General features: G+C 41.7%; 1 protein-coding gene across 1 annotated transcript; it reads right to left on the bottom strand.

Moving 5' to 3' along the window:
- Positions 1-354: 354 nt before the first annotated feature.
- Positions 355-21,693, bottom strand: SUDS3 (SDS3 homolog, SIN3A corepressor complex component). Its single transcript, XM_080629004.1, has 12 exons — positions 20,907-21,693; positions 19,286-19,355; positions 18,233-18,288; positions 17,464-17,535; positions 15,134-15,153; positions 14,440-14,596; positions 11,816-11,911; positions 9,823-9,884; positions 8,948-8,969; positions 8,147-8,252; positions 4,173-4,257; positions 355-2,223 (listed from the first exon to the last, which is right to left on the bottom strand). Exons 1-12 carry the CDS (start codon positions 21,070-21,072, stop codon positions 2,125-2,127), a joined length of 1,011 nt encoding a protein of 336 aa, XP_080485130.1. The 5' UTR covers positions 21,073-21,693; the 3' UTR covers positions 355-2,124.
- Positions 21,694-22,103: the final 410 nt, after the last annotated feature.

Raw genomic sequence — 22,103 nt, forward strand, 5'->3', positions numbered from 1 at the left:
AGCTGATGGGAAGACAGGCTTTTGGCTGCAACAGCAGCTATTCTTTCCCTGCTTCTGACAAAGTATAGGTACGGTGAGCAGATGATGTTGATCCACATTAAGATGTGGTGTTGAAGCTATACAATTAAGCTTACACAATGTGCGTCTATCCCTTGCTTGGCTTGAACAGGGCTGCTGCACTTCTACACTTCTACCATTACTTTTAAAGTTACCCCACACCAGACATCACCACAGCAGCAGAGATCACCAGGCTGGCAAGGCATCATCCCAACACTGAACAAGCTGCTTCCCCAAACATATAGATTAATAAAATGATACAGGGAGGAAAGTAAATCCTGCTATTTACTTAGCACTTTTTATTATAAGAACTATGATGTTCGTTTTAAGGCTCAGTGACAAATCCCGTTTGGTACATCATCACCTTGTTAAAAACCTGTCACACGTGCAGAGAATGTGAAGTTACATTAAGTATGCTGTTAACTTGACAAAACACAGCCTGCTGCTTTCCACCTGACTAACGCTGCAGCAAAGGTGGCACATTTTGAAGGGGTGGGAAAGAGACACCCTCTCCTTTCCTCATCAAAGCTTCAGATCCAGTTGAAACTCTAAACACTGTAAAAATAGGTGCCTCAGCTGCAAAGGCAACACATCAGAAACTCAGCCATAACACTCCACTCCAGACCCACGTACATGCATCAGTTATCGGGATGTGACTGCCACCCAACTGCAGTAAAGGAAAAGAAATGGAAGCAGTCATTTCAAATACTCCATTTATCCACATAGGAAAGAAAGGCTCGACTGACACTGAACAAATCAAAAAATGCCTCACAGTGACACATGTTGAGAAAGCCAGAAATTACAGTTTCTTGTCCAGGAATCAAAAGGAGCACAAAGTTCTTTCGCACAGAAGGCAAAGATGTGACAGCACTGCCTGTGAGTGCACTGTGTCCTTTGTGCCAATGCAGTCACACATGGTATTGGTGGATTCAGTCATCAGCAAAAGACTGGGAATAATGAAGGAATGACAGAGTCAGATCTTTAAACATCTTGGGAGTACGTTTACATCATTACTTGAGTGTTTTCACTTGTGCTATTGGAGGGCAAGTGTAAACCCAGTTATCTTTAGTATTTAAAATACCCTTCAAAGGGAAACCTTTGTGTGGCATTTTAGGGAATGAAGATTTCAGCTACACACCAAGAGCATGTCAATGCTGCTTCCTACTTTGTAGCAGGCTCCTTTGGAAGATGCAACAGATCTGGTATCTTCTGTCAGCAGGATTCCAGCATAACCTGTTACTCTAAGTGTCCGTGAAGAAAGTGGAATTTATCTTTCATCTCTCTACATATGCGAGTGATTATACTCATCCATATAGTTCATACAGTCTCACTATCTGCAAAGTCCAGTCAATTAATCCTTTGGTTTACACTCATCTGCCTATTTCAGGTAACTGACTTCAGCAAACAGACATACTCTTTGCTTGTTCATTGAAGGGTTTTTTAATCTGAAGAGAAAGGGAAGCTTCTGATTAACTAAGTGTGGCTGCTTAACCACACTAAAATCAACTGGACTTGCAGCAGTTCTAAGCTGTTCACACTCTCCTAAAATAGCTTCAACACTCAAGTCTTTAAACAGTTCATCCAATAAAGCTGATGTCAGACACAAGGTATTATGGATGCATCTTAGCTGCAGCTGAAACCTGTGAAGATTAATCTCTTTTTGCTCAACATCCCAAGCCTTGAAGGATAACAAACCCAAAACCAGTACCTAACCGCAGGTCTTGACAAGCAAAGCTTCTTCCATGGTCTGATTCAAAACATAAATGCGACGTCTTCAACATACGAGTCCCATCTGCGCACCATGAAACAATGCTGAAAAAAGTATGAGGCAAAGTCTTCTTAAATAGCCCAACTATAAAGAAAGCATACAGAAGCTTGATGCAAAAATCCAGGTAAGAGTCCAGGGCAGTGCTTTTGTATCACTAAAGATTTAAGGACTACTGGGGATTATGTGGCCAGCCACAAACTGTCTTGTAAGAGGTCATGACAGTGTCCTCTGCTGCTGAGTGGACAGACTGCCATTCCCCATCAGAGGTTTAAAAAAGAAAAGACCAAGGAAGAGCAGAGTCATGCAGCCGATCGTCGACGAATGACAAAGACTCCTCGCTGCAGCTGTCCCAGATAGATTCTCATCTTTGTGCTGTCACTGGTTTTCCTCACCCAGATCTGCATGAAAAAAAAGGAGGGGAGGGAGGAATAAAGGCAGCAGGGAGATACATTGTGGGGAGAAAAAGGGAAAATCCACAGTAAGCAAGACACAAATAAGTCAAGGCATTCTTATCGTCAGATCTCTCTTACTCAGGGTGCCCAGGATGATTTAGCTTTATCCCTTCTCCCTCCACACAAGACATTTGTAACCTGAGTAGACAACCAAATAAGGTTTCCAACTTTATCACCTTAACTTCCTGCTCCAGTCATCAAGAAATACTACTCTTTCCAAGCATCACAAAATCACCAGAAAAGCAGGTTTCCTTCTGTTACAGTCAGCAACAGAACTCTGGCATTAAGCTTCACCTAATCAAGAAGTCCCTCTAGATCCACAGATCATAAAATTATCTACCCTGGGATTTGCCCAGACAAGTAACTATTAGTCAAATGCAAAGCTTATTCTGCTTTTGTTCAGTGAAGCATTTCTCACAGTATATGGAATAAATTGTATCTGAAGATAAAAAGGCCTTTTTCTTTTTAACACCTGCATGGAAGAAGTATTTTTGTTTCCAGTATTTCCTACTGCAAAAAATTATAAAGTGAATGTTGGCATGTGATGTGGGGATTTTTTAGATATATTCAGATCTACCCAGATACATTGGCTACAGGCCTGGCGCAGTAGATTTGATTTAACTCTATTTTAATTATAAATTGACTTCACCAACAGAAGCCCTTAACATATTTAGTATTTGCCTGCATTTGTACTTCAGTTATTTCCCCAGAGCAATCAAAATCCACAGTCACTGATAATCATCTCCCTACTGCAACACTCCCAAGACTTTGGTATGTTTTACTAACCAGAATTCCAGAACCTACAAACTCAGAGCAGCTGTACAGAACAACCACCATGTACAGTCTGACACTGTACTACTAAACCAACTGTCCCACTACAGAGTGGAATTAATGCAATGCTAATTAACAGATTACATTCCCCTCAGGTTTCAGGTAAGATGCTCCCAAAAGATGGAGTTTTCATGTAGTAAGTTAAAAGTGATAACTCTGATCCAATTAGGAGTACTACAGCTTTAACACATCCACATCCATTAGCACACCACTACTACTTTAGATAAATAATCAAGCATTGATCTTAACAACTGTTACTGCAAGGGGAACAGTTGTGGTACAAAGCATAGCCCATATGCAACCCATTTTGTTGAAAAGAAAGTATTTTCCCTTAGCTGCCAAAACAAATTAAAGTTACTTTACTGGCTGATGGAAGAGAAGTGCATTCAAGTCTAACATCTCTTTCCTTGAAGCATCTGGAATCTGGAAGCAAAGAAACTGTTCCCATTGCCTGACTGATGCACTGCTTGAGGACTGAGCTTCTCTTGTAGCCAGATTCGCATCAAGTTTGGGCACGCACCTCCCTTCACCTGCTCTTCTAAGCTTTAATCATTAGCCACAAGGCAATTGGCTCAGAGCAATGACTCACCTGCCCTAGCTCCCAAGTAGGTGATGAATGCTGCAGGTTTACAACACAAGTACTCAGGTTAAAGGAAGAATTTCCTCCACTTGTAACAACTAAATTTGGTGACAACGTTTTTCCTAACTCTCTTCTGAATTCCCAATGGAATATTTTATATTTTATTATTTTTGCATGAATAACTGTATGTTCTTGAAATAATGGAAATGGAACTGATGGAATGTAGTGCCAATGAAATGCAGCGCATCAGTTCTCCCCATTTTTCCTGCCTGCCAAACAACTACTTGCAAAAGTAGAAAGAGAGCAAGTCTCCTCCCATCTCAATTGCTCAGCTTGGTTTTATCTTGGATTTAGCTTCTTTACACACCAGCCAGCTACGCCTTTTCTGAAAGCAATACTGATTTAATCTTTGTCCTTACCTACCTGCCCACACTGACCCACCACACCTTTCCCCACTCCCATGAAAACCAAAGCAGCCCACTACCTCATTGGCACCCACAGAACTGATCACACAGCTGATCTTAGTGTTCTCTTTAGATTCCAGGTAAATGGCCTGGCTCTTGTGGTACCTGCAAAAAGAAAGAATAAAAAGCCCAAAGGAAACACACGAAACCATTAGTTGTCTAAAGACCAAGAAAAAAAACAAGTAGTCAGATTGATAAAGCTAGGATTCTACAAGCATTTGGATAGAGTAAATATGAAGTCTGTCTTTCCACACCACTTGCTCCATCTTCACAATGTAGCGGGTTGATTCTACACACACTTTGCATTTATATGATACTTTGAAATACATGAAGCTCTCAATTCACAGCCCATTCTATATGCAATTATTGAAAACAGATTTCACATTGAAAGAGGGGCAGAGCCCCAAACCCCAAGACAGGAGAACACTCACTGGCAATAAGCCCATGATTCAAGAGTTAATCAAACTGGCCTTTCACATTTCAGACAAAGAACAGATTTCAGAAGGCAACTCCATATTATGCCTGATAAGACAGAGCATATCACAGATGCTCAAAAGTTACCTACATTCCCCAACACTAAGTTACTAGTGCACCACCACCTAAACGAATTTACTCAATGAAGTCTCTGTATTGTTTAAACAGTAATACTGTTATATTTTGTGAAAACACCCCAAAATGTGAGTGATGTGTAATTGGCTCTGTAAGAAGCTGTATATACCTGCCATATAGGAGGAGGCTGTGTCTAAGCACATGCATTTTTGCCCCTGGTATGTATTTCTCTTGGTGTTGTTTTGTATAGAACAAAGGAAAAACTTTGAATCATTTGATTTCAATCGTGCCTTCTCCACAGACCACGTTTCTGGGAAGTGCTGCAAAGTGTGCTGGACAAAACTGCCCAGTCTCACTTTCTTCTGTTCCATAGGCAGAACTAATTACACTGAAACGAGCTCCATAATCAACAGAGCACCAAAATGCTTTATAGTTATAAAAGCAGATTTCCACCTTTACCCAAATGATGATGTGCTTCAGATTTAACTGAGCAATCCAAGTTGCAGAGTCACTGTACACATAACTACTCAGTATGCAACTCCCTGCAGTCTGATTGGCTTAAAGCCACATCAAATGCACAGATTTGCATAATCTTTACCATCATTCCTACAAAAACCATGCTGTAAATATGGAATTCTTCCAAAAGTTTATTCCACAATCTCTTCCTACTGGCTCATCTACTCACACTGTTTGCCAGTTACAAGAAGGATAGAGGCAGCTTTCAGTCTTCCAAACACACTAATTACAATGGGCCAGGTAAGGTAATGAAAAACACCCCAAATCCTGCTTCCTTAGACACCTGTGCCCAACCACAACCCCTTCTCCCTCATTTTAACAGAGAGGATGTCAGTGGGATTCAGGACAATGCAATAGCAACGATCATCCAAGCCAAAAATCTGTTTGCTGAGCCCAGATATCATTAATGCATCTTAAGGAATGGTTTAAACTACTACAAAACCCAGACCTCACTAAGACATAAAAGTCTCAGCCCAGCAGTGTCTTACACCATGCTGTGTGTGCTTAAGCAAGGAGAATTGATGAGCTTGATACCATCAGCACACAAGCTGCCGAGTGCAGAAGATACCACTGCAAACGACAACTCTCCAGTGTTATCTGTGCCTGCACAGTTAATGAAGTAATTCTTCCACTCAAAGCTGTGAATCCCAACGTTAATGCAGGATCTCACATTACAAGTTACAATCCCTCAGTATATGTGTTAGCTGTGGACAGCAGAGGCAAGGTAACAAGTTGGTTCGGCACTCTTTCATTGAAAAGCTGTATTGGGTGTCTCTGTGCACACAGAGATGGGTCAGCTGAAGGTACAGCAGCCTGGTCACCTCAGTTGCATGTTCTTGTCTCAGCCTTTTGCCATGTTTGCACATACAAGGGGTACAGAGGAGTGGAACTAAGGAGAATATTTCAGATGAAAAATGTAATGGAACTGAAGTTGGCTTTCAAGAGCAGGAAAATGCCAAACAACTCTTGCTTTTGCAGCAGATAAAATGCACTGCAATACTGAGGCAAGCGGAATAATTACACTTTCTGCTACAAAATAGTTTGGTGAAAGGCCAGGATTTTCAACTGCATCTCCCTCAGAAGATTGAAAGAAATCACTCTGCATCAGTGCACGCAGACAAAGCTAAAAGCAAAACGATAGTGAACTGTATTTCAGGATCTGTCGGGGGGCATGGAGCAAACTGAGGATAAAAACCCTGAAGTCGAATTTCACATCCATCTGAAACTCTCTAAACAAAGACTCCACTTTGGAAACATGGCTGTCAAATGTCCCTGCAAGACCTTGGCGAGCCCATTACTAGCCTTAAACATTCACTGTTTTGAGATAATGGCCCTTCATGGCTAACAGAAAGTAGTTGCTCCTGAGCTGTCAGCTTTATTATTGCTGGTGCACGGCAGCAACTACAGTCGTAATACACGTTAGTAAAAATTACCCTTCCATTATCAAGAGTTACTTCATTCTTTTAAATTACCAGCTACTTTGCACAAGTACTATTGCTATCAATCAAAAATAATCTAAGCAGGATTATTACAGCAAAAAAAAAGGTAAAATACTTATCTTAAACCAGCATAAGAAGAAGGCAGACAGGAAAGCTACTGACTGGAAATTCTGGTAGTGAGACCTCCCATGACAACTGAAGTCAGCAAGGTGAAAATAACTTATGTGGTTTATGTTCCAACTGCCTACCTTTCAGAGAGAGGTGATGTTACTGAGAGATTCATCTGGGCTTAGTGAAGCTGTCCCAGGTTTGAATTTGGTGTGAGTTTTACTGACAGGTTACTTCAGATTCCATCTTTCCTTTTCTTTTTAAACTAGATTAAGTTTTCACTTATGCAACACTTTTCAGTACTGCACATACTTAAAAGTTCTAAGGAACAGCTTAGTCATCTAAATGACTTTATGCACGCACACAAACGTATGAAAGCTAAAAAAGAACTTCATGAGTTTGTAAAACAAGCAGCCCGTTCAGTTCGTGTCTGCTTTATGCTTCATGAAGTTTAAGCTCCACGCAGCAGCTTCTCTCAGAGCTGTATACATTGAGCCCTTGATGAAACTTCACTATCAGAAGATTAGGAGAAGTTAAAACTGGCCAAATGCACAAGATGGCTGTTGTGTAGAAAACAAGCTTCACACCTGACACAGCCTGTGATAAAATTACAACCTTGTTGCTTCTTGTTTTGGGGTATTAGAACATAAGTTACAAATAAGCATACAACTTGCAAATGGCTTCCTGCTCAAGGAGTACTACATTGTCCCCTTGATGATCCAGTTTTGCATGTCTCGAGTTTAAAACCTACAAAGATTTCTCTGCAGAAATTAATATTTTCCTTGCATTTTGTGAGGCTTGCACAGCTATATGCCCATAACATTCCACAGAGCTAAATCCAGCCAGCAATTCTGAAGCTGCTTCTCCCATATGGGTTTGATCTTTAAAGGTTATTTGGATTTATTAGAAACATTTTTCATTCTGCTCAGCTGGTGCATGACATTTCTTCTGCCACCTCGTGGAACGATGGGCTGCTGTTCTACAAAACTGAGCAGGAGGACTGCAAATTCATCACTGTACCTGCAATCACAAAGTATCTGTATCACAGCTGAGTGGCTTCACTGCTGCATCGTGCCGCGTCTGCTGGTACCTCTCTTACCCAACATTAGGTTTGACAAAAACACTTCCCAAGCACCACTGGCTCCATGGAAAAGATTTAAGTGTCCTTTTTTTCAAGCCTGTAGTTATTCCTGAAAGTCTGTGAGGTCTAAACACTCCATTATCACTTCTGATTTACCAAAGTCACAATGGTTAGCCCTCAGAGGAAGTAGCTAGCCTCTGCCCAAGTGTTTTGTCCTTAACATTCTTTTATTAAAGCAATTTCTCTCTGCAGTCTGTGTCTCCTCACTACGCAACACTCAGACTGATAAACCAGAACTTACCATCTCTTATCATAGTAGAGTTTTCCATCTTCTATCCGGGCCTCAAACCGCTGTGCTGGAGACTCAGCTGGTGTAGCTGGGAGGTGTTCAGGAGAGGAGGGAGAGGCTGAGAACAGGAGAGAGACTGTTTAAAGACCACCACACAAGCAGCATAGCCGAGTGCAGAACTGCAATTAATAAAGTCATATTAAGCGGAAATAATAAGCCATAAACTCAAATTTTCCATCAGAAAAATATTCTCTATTAGGATGAATACTTCATCCCAACTCTGCCTTGAATATACAAATGATAAGTCACTGAAATGTAACATTTATCTGAACAAAATGTTGATAGAGAGATGATAGATATCCTTGCTTTTAATTCTCATCTATAGTAGTTACATAGGGTCAGACTTACTGAGGCAAGTCAGTACCACCGTCCTGAAACAGTCTAGAGACACATTCAGAGAGCTAAAGGCATGGAACCCAAAGTTCTCAACACCTCCAGCTACCTGACCAGCAGGCAAGCTGTCCAAATGCATCCAAATATAATGGAAACACCTCTTTACACACATTGTTCCACACCCAAATGTTTCAGCCACTAAAAGATACACATGCCTCCCTTCCCAACCCTGACAAGCTTCAGAACAGAAGAGACTTCACACAGCATCCATTTACTGCAGTAGCTGCACAAAGAACAGCAATTACACAGTCAAAACAATTATACAGTCAAATTCCACAGTCAGCAATTATATAGTCGAACAGCCTACAATATAGTTGTCTGTTCAACCGTGAACAAGTTCCAATGCAACTGCTAACTCACCTGGTCTCTTGGGTGACTTAAGCTACATGGAAAGAGAGCAAAGAAGTGTTAGAGATCTGATATGAGCCATACAAGTCTGCAGTTATAATTTCAGAAAGCCTTATTTTAAATGCCTTTTAAAATGTATCATTAAATGACATAACAAGAACAGCACGCTGTGAACAGCCAGAGGTGTAGATAATCAGTATCATGATACAAAAGGTCTGTAAACTTCAGAGGATTCAGATATTCCACTAAAGACAAAACCAAACCCATCTAACACTGTTTTTTAACATGATCCAACATTTCTCAGGGTACATGAAATACAGGAGATAAATCACTAGAGACACCTCAACAGCTGGCACAAAGCACATGCTCCACCACCATCTTCAAATACCTCTATTAGAAGAAATTAGATAAGCCTTAAAGTGGTTAGCAAGAAAGCAGTAAGTTAATCCAATCCAGAAAAACTATCAACTGCACTGGGTGCAGTTTGCTGAAGCATTGTGACAGTGGGGAGAAAAAGGAAAACAGGAAAAACCCACCCCACACCGAGGCCTGGAACAAAGGCAGCCTCTGATCATGAAGAGAAACACAGCAACATCAGCTCAGCCATGCGGAGGAAGAAGCTCCTTAATGCAGCTCATCATTTGGCTCAGACAAAAGGTAACATTTTTAGATGGCAGTCATTTTAATTAGGTTAATTAAACCTCTTGAAGCAAAAGGGAGGAGATACCATCTTGCTAAATCTTTATTGTTACTTCTGAAAGCCTACTGGGATGAAAAAGCCCCACATCTTCAGGAGGAACACAAACCAGAAAGCGCTGTTCTCTTCAGGAGAAGGCATTAGCTTTCTCTTTCAAAGAAAGAAACCCAAATCAGGCCATCAGCCCTACCTTGTTCAGTGTTCTCAGGTCCTCCATTATTTGCTCATCAGTCAACAAGTAATTTAGCTGAGGTATCCAGAATTAAGGTTCCCATAAGCTCTTGACAAGCAAGGTTAAAATTAAAGGTCAATGACATTCATTTCACTTGACTAAATGTAAGCCAAAAGGATTCCCTAAAGTTGCATACGATTGTAGCAAGTGTCATATTAGAGCTTTTTTAGTCATATGAGTTAATAAAAGTTCATCTCCACAGAGCTTCATATTTAGCAGCAAATAGAGTGCAAAATCATTTTAACTTATTCAGACATAACCATCAACGGAAAACCTTTAGTGCATTGACATTTCCTTTATGGAGGCATCATTACTAGTGTTTTCCATGCGTTTCCTCTTGCATTTCTGCAGAGAACAATGTGGGAGCTGGAACAGAACAGACTCGCTTCAGGTTTTGCCCAATTAAGCCAAATCCCACCCAAACCTGGGAAAAGGAACTTAGCACTTCACAACTCAGCATGCAGAAATAGAGAGCTAGGGAAAGAGGGGAAAGATCCACCAGAAAATAAGAGCCAGAAAATAAAGCCAGGTGTAAAACACATCCTTGTGTGGATGAGGATGAATAGGAGTCTACCACTGACCTGAAAACAAACCCAAAATCTCAGATCACAGAACTTACTGCATTTAGAGCCTTATTAGAGCTCTGCTGACATTTTGTGTACTTGCACACTCACATCTTCCTTCATTTGTCTGCTGCTCCTCTGTCACTTCCACACTAGGAGAACCTAAGTACACAGGAGGAAAACACCACCCAGCAGTGGACCCTCCCTCCAGCTTTAATCCACAGTGTTTCTTCAAAACAGCCCTTAAGTCAAAAGTTTTCAAAGTATTAAAGTTAACAATAGCTGGGCTGCATTTTAAGGCTTTTAGTTCTGATAAGACTTTAATCCTCCCCTCATTGAGGAAAGGCAGATGTTGTTTCATGCTGTGGCTGCTGTATCACGCTCCATTACGAAGTCATGTTCACTGGCAAACTCATTTATTTTGGATGAAATAGGGGCACTAATAGATTGATTTTGGGGTTTGCTGAAAGAGTGAACAGAATCTCCAACCAGAAAGAGGTTAATTAAAACTGGAGATGCTTGTGAGCACCCCACATGAATGGTAGAGTTCAAGGTGTGATACTGCCACTTTCTAAGTGGGAGTCACTCAGAAGTTGTAAGATAAGGTTTTCTTAATCTGATTTAAGCCATACAAGTTTGGAAGCTAATAATAAGCTTCTGAAAAGCAAATATCATTGCCTTCCTCTCCAGGTGAATTTAAAATACAAAGAGAAAAAGTGCCTAGCATCACAACGAAGCTAAAAACATACTTTCAGAAGCTAAGGAACATTTATTTCTAAGGAACATGCAGTAAAGGCAGCAGGATTACACATACGTGTTTCTCTCTTATGCATGATACATAAAAACAAGATGGATTTTCATCCTTCTTTATTCAAAGAACAAAGCTAGTAGTCCTTGCTTTTGCTATGCATCTCTCTGGATTAGAGATCTGAAGCCTTTATCAGTAATGGAAAAACTAGTTTGATATGACAAACATGAGCTTTCTGGCAAACATTCTGTCACATCTTGAAATGAGAAAAGCTTTGCCTCATGTGAAAAGCCATTTACTATCAATGGAATCCATTACCTCAGCATTTATGTATAATGCTCTTTTAAAGTTTTTCCTTTGTGAAAAGAATTGCCTGAAGAATCAAAAGTATTCTCACTAATAAAACAAATAATCTAATAAAATAAGTTATCTCATGGCACTGTGAAGTTTAAGGCAGGATACCAAGTGATCTCCAAAGACTGCTTGTGTTATAGTAGTTTATCACACATTATACAGGACAAATTGTGCTTCAGTATTTCCTGGATTAAAATCTGATCCAAGCACCTAATTTCGTTTTCCTTCCTGTACAAAACACCAGAGGTGCAGTACAACAGCCTCCAGTGGCGCTGTGAAAGGATATCAGGGGCAGGTTTCCTCCTCTTGTCTGGGATAGGAACTGGATCATTTGGTCGCCGCCTCAGTTTCCTTGTCATAATAGGCTTCACTTCCATTGAGTCTGTAGAGTAATGAAGTTGGAGAGCTGATAAGACCAAAGGGAAGGGACTAAAAAGCAGCAGCTTTCTACACAAGGCACTAGGAAAATAAATCTTTCCTCCTTCATACAGAAAACTGATTTTTTACTTCTGTGATAGCGTTCAGCATCCAGGCTGGAACTGCTGAAAGCAAACACAAGTTCTCCTTCACACTAGGTAACTGTTTCACACACTGCAATGCCACGGTTACAGTTCTCATTTACAGGCGTAGACAAAGAGCACAATGATGCTACAAGGATTCAGGGCAAATTTCTTTAAGGTTAAGTTGCTACTTGCTTTTGAACACATCATTTAAAAGGCAAAGCTCATGGAGTCCTTTGATAACAAAACTTGGACAGTTAATAGCATGGAAAACATTAGCTACAAATCCATTGCGCTTTTTCTTGTCTTCAAGCTGGAAAACCAGCTTTTTATCCAAGGAATACAGATAATTACTGCCTTCAAGCCTGAGACAAGTCTGCTGGAGTCATTTTAAACACAAATAATATTTCAATTCAGATAATCTGAAAATGTTTCAAATTATGATTAATGAAATGAAGCTAATTAATAGCATGCAGAGCAGCAGTTGACAGGAACTAAACTGTAGCATATGCACTGGGAAAGAAGAAAACATCTGTTTAACATTGGAACACAAGTCTCATCACCAAGTAATTATGTGAAATTACAGTTTGTCCAAATGTCTACAGGCAGTCTTAACTGAGCTACTTCAACCCTCACAAATCATTCCTTAATTTATGAAGATATCTTCAGTTGGCAACCAAGAGACCACATCTTAAATGTTAAACACATCATCTCACCTCTCTATGTGCTGAGAAGTATTTGCTCATCTTGAAATACACCTGAATCACATCCTAAGCAGCACTTAAGTCTATGAAGCCTCTTTGGCTCCCTCTAGGTGCTGAAACCTTGAGCAGATACATATGTTCAAAATACAGCAGATTGGTTTTTTTCCTTATGGCAAAGGTGAACAAGAATGACCACACTACACATCAAGGGAACAAAAGCCACAATAAAAGCTTTAAACAATAGTAAGACGAAATGCAACTAAGTGTATGCTAAAGGAAATCTGAACTCTAGGATTCTAACTTGAATTTGAAAAACACTGAACATGAACAGCCCTGCAAAACACTCACTTCGTTGAGTTGAACATAAACCACTCTCCCCATCTCTTAAGATCAACTTACAAGGGCCTAAGAAGAGGGGTTTAAAGCATGTACTCAAGGTGATACACAACCAAGTCAAGAAGGTTTTTTCCCCTTCTTAAAAACAAGTTTCAAATGAGTTGTCAAAGAGGTTCTCTGTATTGCTTAAAATGTGAATAAGGCAGAGATGTTTTCTTCTTTATCTCAGCATCCTGTATGTTGAAATTGTGACAAGTCAGCTGAAAGTCAGCACCAAGCAAGCTTTCAAAAAAGTCACAAAAAAAACCCTAGAGCTTGAATGTCTTACATTTACTAGTGACAATTTGCAGAACTTCAAGAGTCGAGAGATTCATCACAACCTTCTAAAGGAACTTTTGAAGAGTGACATCAACAGATTTAACCTAAAACACAGCCTTGCATGAGGCTTAAGAGTTAAGAACCACAGTATGTAATGCTCCAGAACGGCAGGCAACTATTGCAACCTAATGAAATTGCAGTGCTCCCCATAGTCACAGAAGAGCCTCTTCATTAAACTTCATTAAGTTTAATGGGTTTAAACTTAAACAGGTGAAGCTCAGGTTGGATATAAGGAAGAAGTTCTTTACTGTGAGAGTGGTGAGGCGCTAGAGAAGTGGTAAATGCTCCATCCCTGGCAGTATTCCAGGCCAGGTTGGACAGAGCTTTGGGTGACATGGTCTAGGGTGAATTGTCCCTGCCCATGGCAGGGGGCTGGAACTGGATGAACTTAAGGTCCTTTCCAACCCAAACCATTCTACGATTCTATGATTCATCAGGTTGCTAACTTGCATCCTTGCATATCCTGAGCTTCCATAGGTTCTAAAACCCATCAAGTCCACACCAGTCTCAGTAGTTTTATTTCCTAGCCTCCACTGCTTGTTCACACTGCACTTCTGCTAGTCTGGAAGGAAGGAGGTGAGAGAGGGCTACCATGCAGAAAATGCACTTCTTCTCCACAGTTACTTACCTGCCTTTTCCTAGAGCTGTATTTGATGAAACAGCTCATCTCTGCAGGACACATTTCCCTGAAGAGGATTAACCTGGTCCCCAAATCACACTACTAAATACTTCTTCCTCCTCAGTCTCCCTTTAACTCTGCAAATCCAAATCCTGATGTTAACAACTGACGGAGAAACTGAATTCCTTTAGACTTCGAGAACACTGGTATGCACATTTCCAAAGGCCAGATCTAGTCAAATTCTGATCTGGAGAACCTTTAAAGCCTTCACACTAGCTGTCCGTATAAACCAGCATTGCTACCCTGATATCTTTCTTTCCTAAGCAGTAGCAGAGTGGACAAGACAAAAGACAGAAGCCTCTCTGGTTTTTACCTCCTGTTAATTCCATGGTTAGCTTTTCATTCTCAATCATCTTCTTCTTCTCTTCCAACTCTGCAATCAGGTTTTCCTTAAGCTCAATTTTCTTATCTTCAAACTCCTTTGCTGCTGCCTTCTTTTCCTTGACATAATTCTTCTCCACCTGATCTGTCTAACACAAACCAAAAGAACAAAAAGGTTAACTAAGGAGCCACTGACAAGTTAATGATACCACAACAGCTTCCTTCAACTGCTGCATTGATTAGCTTTTCAGTTCAGAACCGTAACCAGTTCTAAAGATTATCTATATTCATAATCAACAGAAAACCATCTAAAAATTACTTAAGTGAGCAGGACTATATTGGCAAATGAATTATTTTAAGAAGAAAACATTTTGATGTTGTATAACGTAGAGCCTCTCACAGAGCTCTTCAGATTTATAAACAGCACTATCATTTATCACCTGAAACAAGCAACATGCACAGCCAGCACACAACAGCCCAAAAGCAAATAATGCTTTTCATTCGATTTTAATTAAAAAGTACAGAAATTACCCATGGTAATACCAGAAGTAGACTGTAATACACTGCAAGTGTAACAGTGATAGCTAGAGGAAGATTTAAGCCTTCTGGGAACTAGGTGATGAAAGAGGAGGTTGATACCTCTCCCATCTAGTTCACATTGATTTTGATAAATTAAGAGTACTTACTTCCAGCTGGAGGAATAGTTCTGAAAGACAAGACAGACATTATTTATTATCTTCAAAGAGGCACAAAATGACTTGCCTAACATTTTAAGTCATCGAATATCGCAGCCAAGAGCGGCAGTGAACCAATTCGGGTACATACTCATCCAACCTCTACTCTCACTTGGCAGTTTTAGGCTGAAAATAAAGTAACTATGAAAGAATTCCACAAAAATACGTTGCTAATTGAAGTTTTCTACTGATTGTCAAGCAGATTTGCAAAGCTTACACTGCAGTGTTCCATACTACTCAGTTTAGCTACTATTCCCAGCAGTACTAAGCAGATAGTCCATCTTTCTTGCAGTTTAATTACAATCAGTTATTACTAGATACAAACCCCACACACAGAAACTTGAATCATGGAGCTGAATGTGTGGCTGGGAAAAAAGTAAAATCATAGTTTAAGCCAACTGCATGAATTTCAGCAATGACCAGCTCAGAAATCATCCTGCAGCTGCTGGAAGATTCATCTACTCAACTCATGTCTCATTTCAGGCTGCATATCACTGAAGATTAAGTTCTAACACAGGGCAATGATTAGTTTAAGTCATACTTATGGATGAGGCAAATGAATTTCTGGTGTGAAACAGCCCTGCTATTGATGGATGTGCAACTCCTACCAACTTGAAATTAAGAAGGACGGGACCTTTCCCATGTTTCCTGGATAATGCCCAAAATAAATGCTTTCATTCAAGATTGTGGCAAGAAAAGCCAACTAAGGCACCTGATCAGTCCCCAAGGCACCATATTTCGCCAGCATATTAAGCTTTAGCAAAACCTGAACTAGTAAAAACTTCCATGAAGATCACAAGCTTCAGGCATCTTGGTGCTACTACAAAAGGCTGTAGTAGCAACACCATACTACCATGCCTGTTTACATATAACTTTAAAAACCAAGATCATAGATATCAAAGATGATAATGGCCAAATAAAAAAAAAAAAATCAAACTTTGTTTGCAAAAGGCTCTATAAATTGAGCATGGAAGCAGTATTATGGAGGTAATCATATACAGGTAAATCTGAATCTGTTGCTTTATATCTGTGAATTCTCAAACCAAACTCAACATCAAGCCCAAAACACACACAAACAAAAGAAAACGACAACCCAAGCAAACAAAACCAAAACAAACCCAAAAAAGCTCAACATGGGAAGAACCTAAGAGACGGTTCTTCCTGCAGTACCAGGCAGAAAGTGATCCTCACCTGCCCTCCTGTGGAAGAAACAAGGAGCTGCAGCACTGGTCTTTGCCAGCCAGAACTAAAAGTTAAGACTTAACTGCAAACTTGATCAAAATAACCCAATCTTGCAAGAACGCAGCTCAAGGACACCAGGAATTAATCTCAGAAGAGATATTTCTGTTAACAAAAAGTAGTTCAACTCACTTCAATTCCTCAAGCAAATATTTTACCATCACAGGTGCTTTTAGAAAGACATAATTGACACTACTCCAAGGTTGGAGTATGTTAGCTATCATAGAACTGCCATTGCCTCCCTGTCCTATTTACCAGAATAATGGCCCAGGCATTACAGGATTCATCCCTTTTTCTAAAGGAGGAACAGCTACATTTCCGATTTGTACTTAACAGCTTCTATAAAACGCCCTGCTTCAGTACCTGAGAAAAGAAGCTACTGGAAAGAGAACAAGAAAAATGGAGAGTGAGCAAATGGATCTGATTTCTATGCAATTTCTCTCCAGTAACACAATAAAGGCTACCCAGAAAGGCTGAGATTTAGGCACCTTAACTTAGGCCTTCACTCCTGAAACAGAGCAGAACACAAAGTGCAGGCAGCCCAGTCAATGGCACAGCTATACAGACTAACAGTTGCAGCAGCAGAACCTCTGCAGTCACTGTTCCAGGGCACAAACTCTGTCTTTGGGAAAGCATGTAGTCCTAACCTTCCATCCCGCACACTGAAAGAACAGCCCACCCGAAGGCTTTTGACAAGCTGCACAAAAGAGCAAGCTAAAGAGGGGGACTAAGTCAGGCACAGTGCCAGATAAAAACAAAATCACTGTACTTGTGCTTTTTCACATAAATGAAGACTAAAACTCCTTATCAAGCATTTAGGAAACAGTCAAACAATGCTGATGAAAGGTAAAAAACCCCATCAAGATAGATCCAGTGATGCTCTGTACACTCAAAAAGCCCTACGTTATACCCTCAGAAGCAGAATCACCCTTTGCTCCACTAAGTTCCTTTTCCTTGAAGGACAGAATCACCATGATTTTCCTTCAGGTGTTATAAAACCCATTACATTTGTGTACAGCATCTTAGAAGAAAATTCAGCTTACCCGCATTTCGTATCCTTTCTTTGTACTGCTGGTCCAACTTCTTCATTCTCTTCTGATATTCCTGAAGAGTACCTAGTTGAAATCAATTTGTTGGAAGCAATGTTACATTTTCTCAAGGGGCCATACACCACTTGAAACACAAATACTAATGTCTGGAATCAAGAAAACTAAAGTTCTAGCTTAACTTATGTTGATAAGCACATTCCCTGTTTTCTTGATTCAGAAAGTGAATTTTAAGAAATGCTTTAGTATACAGAGACTTAACTACAAGTGTTTACAGGGCAAAAGGATGAGAAGTGGCAGTCCAATATCTGAAAGGGACCCGCAAGGATGCTGGGGATGGACTCTTCATCAGGGACTGTAGGGACAGGACAAGGGGTAACGGGTTCAAACTTAAAACAGGGGAAGTTTAGATTGGATATAAGGAAGAAATTCTTTACTGTGAGGGTGGTGAGGCACTGGAATGGGTTGCCAAGGGAGGCTGTGAATGCTCCATCCTTGGCAGTGTTCAAGGCCAGGTTGGACAGAGCCTTGGGTGACATGGTTTAGTGTGAAGTGTCCCTGCCCATGGCAGGGGGTTGGAACTGGATGATCTTAGGGTCCTTTCCAACCCAGACCATTCTATGATATTTTCACTCAGCAGCATGAAGAGAGACACCATTCACTGAAGGATCCTGCTTACATCTTTCAACCCTCTCCTCCTTCTATGACCTTTGCAAAGTGCTGAGATAAGTTTAGAAATAAAAAAGCTCCCAACTTCAAAGCTCACCTTCCTGCAGTTGTTGTAACTGCCTCTTAAGAGATGCCAGTTTGTCCTGATACATCCTGCAAAGAGAGACAGCATGCAGCTTTACTCTGAGAAACAAGCACAGAGAGCTTATTTCACCGTTTAAGTTACAACATGTTTACATGGAATTAAAAACTTTTCTGGAGAACTTCAGGAAACAAATAACAACTACAAGAATACGATTCAAAAGAAAGGTTAACATTCTCTCTACAAACCCTGCCAACCCCACTGGCTTTACAATGTCCCCAACCAATTATTTTGGGAGCAGTTCAGGGTAAAATAGGATTTTACTTATTCATTTTTTTATGTTGACAACTAAAAGGACATTTAGATCTACAGATGCCAGAAACTTTACACCAGAATCAATCTGCCACTTTGTCAAGCCTTAATATTTTGTGTGTTAGCTCCCTACTTATAAAACAGAAGATGTTTCCTCACGTATGTCTTGACATTATAAGAGACCCCAAAGCCTATTCCTGGTGCTGTTGCAAACTTGTGTTTCCTTCACCACATACCCATGCTTTAATATAGGCCAAGTCTTCCTGATCTGTCTGAAAACATGCCTCTGCCAGCTAGCAAGAGCACAAAATACTGCAAATACACCTGAATACCAAGAGAAACTATTTCAAGTCTCCCAAAATCCCATCATCTTGGACAGCATTCTATTGTTTAAGAGGTTTTAATAGGCATCTTGCTTTTTGCTTGGCTTATATAAAGTAGATACGTTATTTTATTTAAAGGATCTGTCTGCAGCAGGATGCATTTGCAGCAAAACTCAGCTGCTCCCAGAAACTGCTGTTCCTGTATCCAAAACAGCAGCAGCACTTAGTTTCTTGAATACATATAGCACAGAGAAAGCAACTGAGAAGATACACAAGTATATGGACTCGTTAGCTATTGCATTGGGCTAGGCACTTAAAAACCCTAAATCTTGGCCCAAAACTTTGCAAAGTTGTATTAAAAATAAAACCCAAACCAAAACCCATCAACCAAATAAACAGATTACGTTACTTTTGATTACAATGGGTTACTTACTGTTCTTTCATTTCTACAAAGTCCTCTTCCTCATGCTTTGCCAGGTCGGTTTCACTGGCATCCTCAGTGTCTAAATGAGGTAAAGAAATGACTTGTTAAAAAAAAAAAAACCAAAGCAGTTTCATTTACAAACAAACAAACTCCTCAAACCTCAGGCAATTTAATCTCAAATACACAACCAGATAGGTGGGCCTCTGGAGAGGTGAATTCAGAAGTGAAATGAATCTTGTCTTTCCTGGAAGGTAACCAATCTAAATCCCCTGGTAGCTCTGCAATGAACTGTTACACTGAGTCTAAACTACTTCTGCTTAAGACAGTCTGGCAATTTCTTTGTGGTTTAAGACAGCAGGTTCTACATTAAGGCTCACACATGCAAATGTGAGACAGGAACAGTCTGAAGACTCTGAAAACCATTTCACAGGCTTCTTCCTATAGTTCCACCCAACATATCTGAAAGGCAATGACTGAAACAGCTGTAACTCATTCTGCATCTTGACCTGGACAAACATACTCCAACTAGATACTGTTAGGGTCGACCACAAAGGTCTCACTAAAGGTAACAAAGTGACTTGCTGGGACCTGAACTTGGCTTCTCAGCTACACATCACACAGAATTACTTCAACATTTATACACAAAGACAAGCACTACCATAAAGATAGCCCCAATTCTATGAATAGATAATATAAACTACAACCAAATTAGACCAGCATGGGACTGCTAGCTTTCTGCTATGCCTTCTCAGGCTTCTATTTATAAGACATGGATAGCCATGAATGAATTACTTTTCCTCCCGAAGGACAAATCTGTGCCTCCAGCTTGGAGAAGTTGTGGTAGGCAGGGTACAACTGTAAAGCCTGAACTACAGCTACATTCCCTACACACAGACAAGGGGGACTGGCCCCTTAAATCAAACCTTGCTTGGTTTTCTTTAAAGCTAGGAACAAATGGGTTTAAACTTATAAATATTATGATTCTACTTTATACACCAAAGATAAACCAAAAAGTTTTAGGTGCAAAACAAAAAAAAACACTTAAATGTCCAGATCACCATAAAGGACTTTGATTTATTCCCCATGGAGCTGCACACTGCTGTCCTTCAGAGAGATCAACAGGTCTGGCTCTGAGACCTCATTCCTGAATGTCCCAGACACGGAGGAGGACTGGCTGACAGAGCAGCAGGCACCTCCCAAGGGGGTTCTTCATCTCCCTTGTTATTTTATGCATCCCCCACCACAGGATACTCCGGGTTTTACTTCCATTCCCTCTTCTGCACCGCTGTCCTGGTTCTTCTACAAAGCCCCTCTTCCCTCTAACATCTTGCACTCCCTTCTCTGCACACCTTAACTGCCTCCTTTCCCCTTCCCACCACAGATACATCCCCAAGCTCCACATCCCGGACTTCTCCACCCCTGTTGTCCCACACCCCCAGTCCTGCCTTCTCAGCGCTCTCCCCTCCCTCACCTGGGAAACCGCTTCCATCCCACCTCTGCACCCGCTTTGCTGTTCTTCTCCTCCACAGGCAACCCCAGCAATCTAACCCTTCGCGTGCTTTCCAAACCGCTTCCCCGCCGCTCCCACACCCCGCCAGGGCACCACAGACCAACCCGCCGCGCTACCAACCCTCATCGGAGTCGCGGGCCCGAGCGCTCCGTTCGCCGTCCTCCTCCTCGGCGCTCTCCAGCTCCTCCTCCTCGTAGTAGTCGGGGCCGGGGGGCATGGCGGCAGCGGGCGCCCCAGGCGGGGCGGGGGCCGGCGGCGTGGAGGACACCAGCCCAGCCGCGCTCATAGCGACGGGACGAGGCCGCCGCCGCGGGGCCGGCGCTCTGGTAACGCCGCCACGGCCCGCGCCGACACTTCCGCTTCCGGGGCGCTGCAGACCGGCGAATGCGGCGGGCACCTAAGGCGGTCCTTAGGGGTTGGAGGGTGTGAAACTGGTGGAGACCCTGGTTCGAGACCGGGCCCGGCCGGCCGAGGGCTGACCCGCGCTCGCTGCGGGCTCTTGGTGCCAGGCTTCGGGATAACGGGGTTTTGCCCCGACCTCCGAGGCCGCGTTCTCCCGTTTTGCCACCAGGATGGCCCCATCTGCTATGAGAAACCGGTACTGCGGGATGCAGACCCCCGCCAAGGATAAGGACATTTAACTCCCCTCCTGCCAATTTCTTTTAATACAGCAATTAACTCCTGTGCCTCCGCTCTCTCAACAAAACCCCATCACCGTTCTGTGATCTCGTATTCACCAGGGGAAGTAGCAGCTTAATGCCAAGAAGCAGCAGCTTTTGCAGAAGCAGGAACAGGTTATCTCCCCGATGAGGCACTGCCACGTTTAAGGACCAAGATACAGATCCTGCGGGGAGATTCACACAGAGGAACTCTTCAAACCAGGATCGCACCCCATATGTAAATACCCCCCATTGATATTTCAGGCTGAATGTCTCATTTAGCCCATTTTCTGAAGATCTAAGTCACCAGGGAGGAACTCAGTAGCCTTGCTTCCTCCAGCAGAGCCATGCTGGAACTTCCCTTAACAGTTGTGAGGTGCCTTCCTCAAATGAACAACTTGCTCACTGAGACATTAGAAACACCTCACCAGGGAAAGAAAAGAGGGTTTATCTAAAGCAGGGCTGAGCTCAAAAGCATTGCCATGCTTTTACAGGCTCTCTGAACCAGGCGTTCAGCAGCTGCGAGGAGCTCCAGGTCACACTCCTTGTTCTGGAAAGACTCATAACACCACAGTGGAGGCACTTTGCTTCCCTGCAGCTTGCCCCAAAGATCTGTTTGCCCTGACTGATGATGCTTAACTCAGAACACTCTGCCAAG

This window comes from Psittacula echo, assembly GCF_963264785.1.
Source record: "Psittacula echo genome assembly, chromosome: 13".
Classification (NCBI taxonomy): domain Eukaryota; kingdom Metazoa; phylum Chordata; class Aves; order Psittaciformes; family Psittacidae; genus Psittacula; species Psittacula echo.

Excerpts from the sequence above, each read along its gene's own strand:
- SUDS3 (XM_080629004.1), bottom strand. The coding sequence starts at position 21,072 with ATGAGCGCGGCTGGGCTGGTGTCCTCCACGCCGCCGGCCCCCGCCCCG. Across the intron at positions 11,912-14,439 it reads AACCATGGAATTAACAGGAG|ACTCAATGGAAGTGAAGCCT; the intron begins GTAAAAACCAGA and ends ATTACTCTACAG. Across the intron at positions 8,970-9,822 it reads ACCTGAGAACACTGAACAAG|CTTAAGTCACCCAAGAGACC; the intron begins GTAGGGCTGATG and ends CTTTCCATGTAG.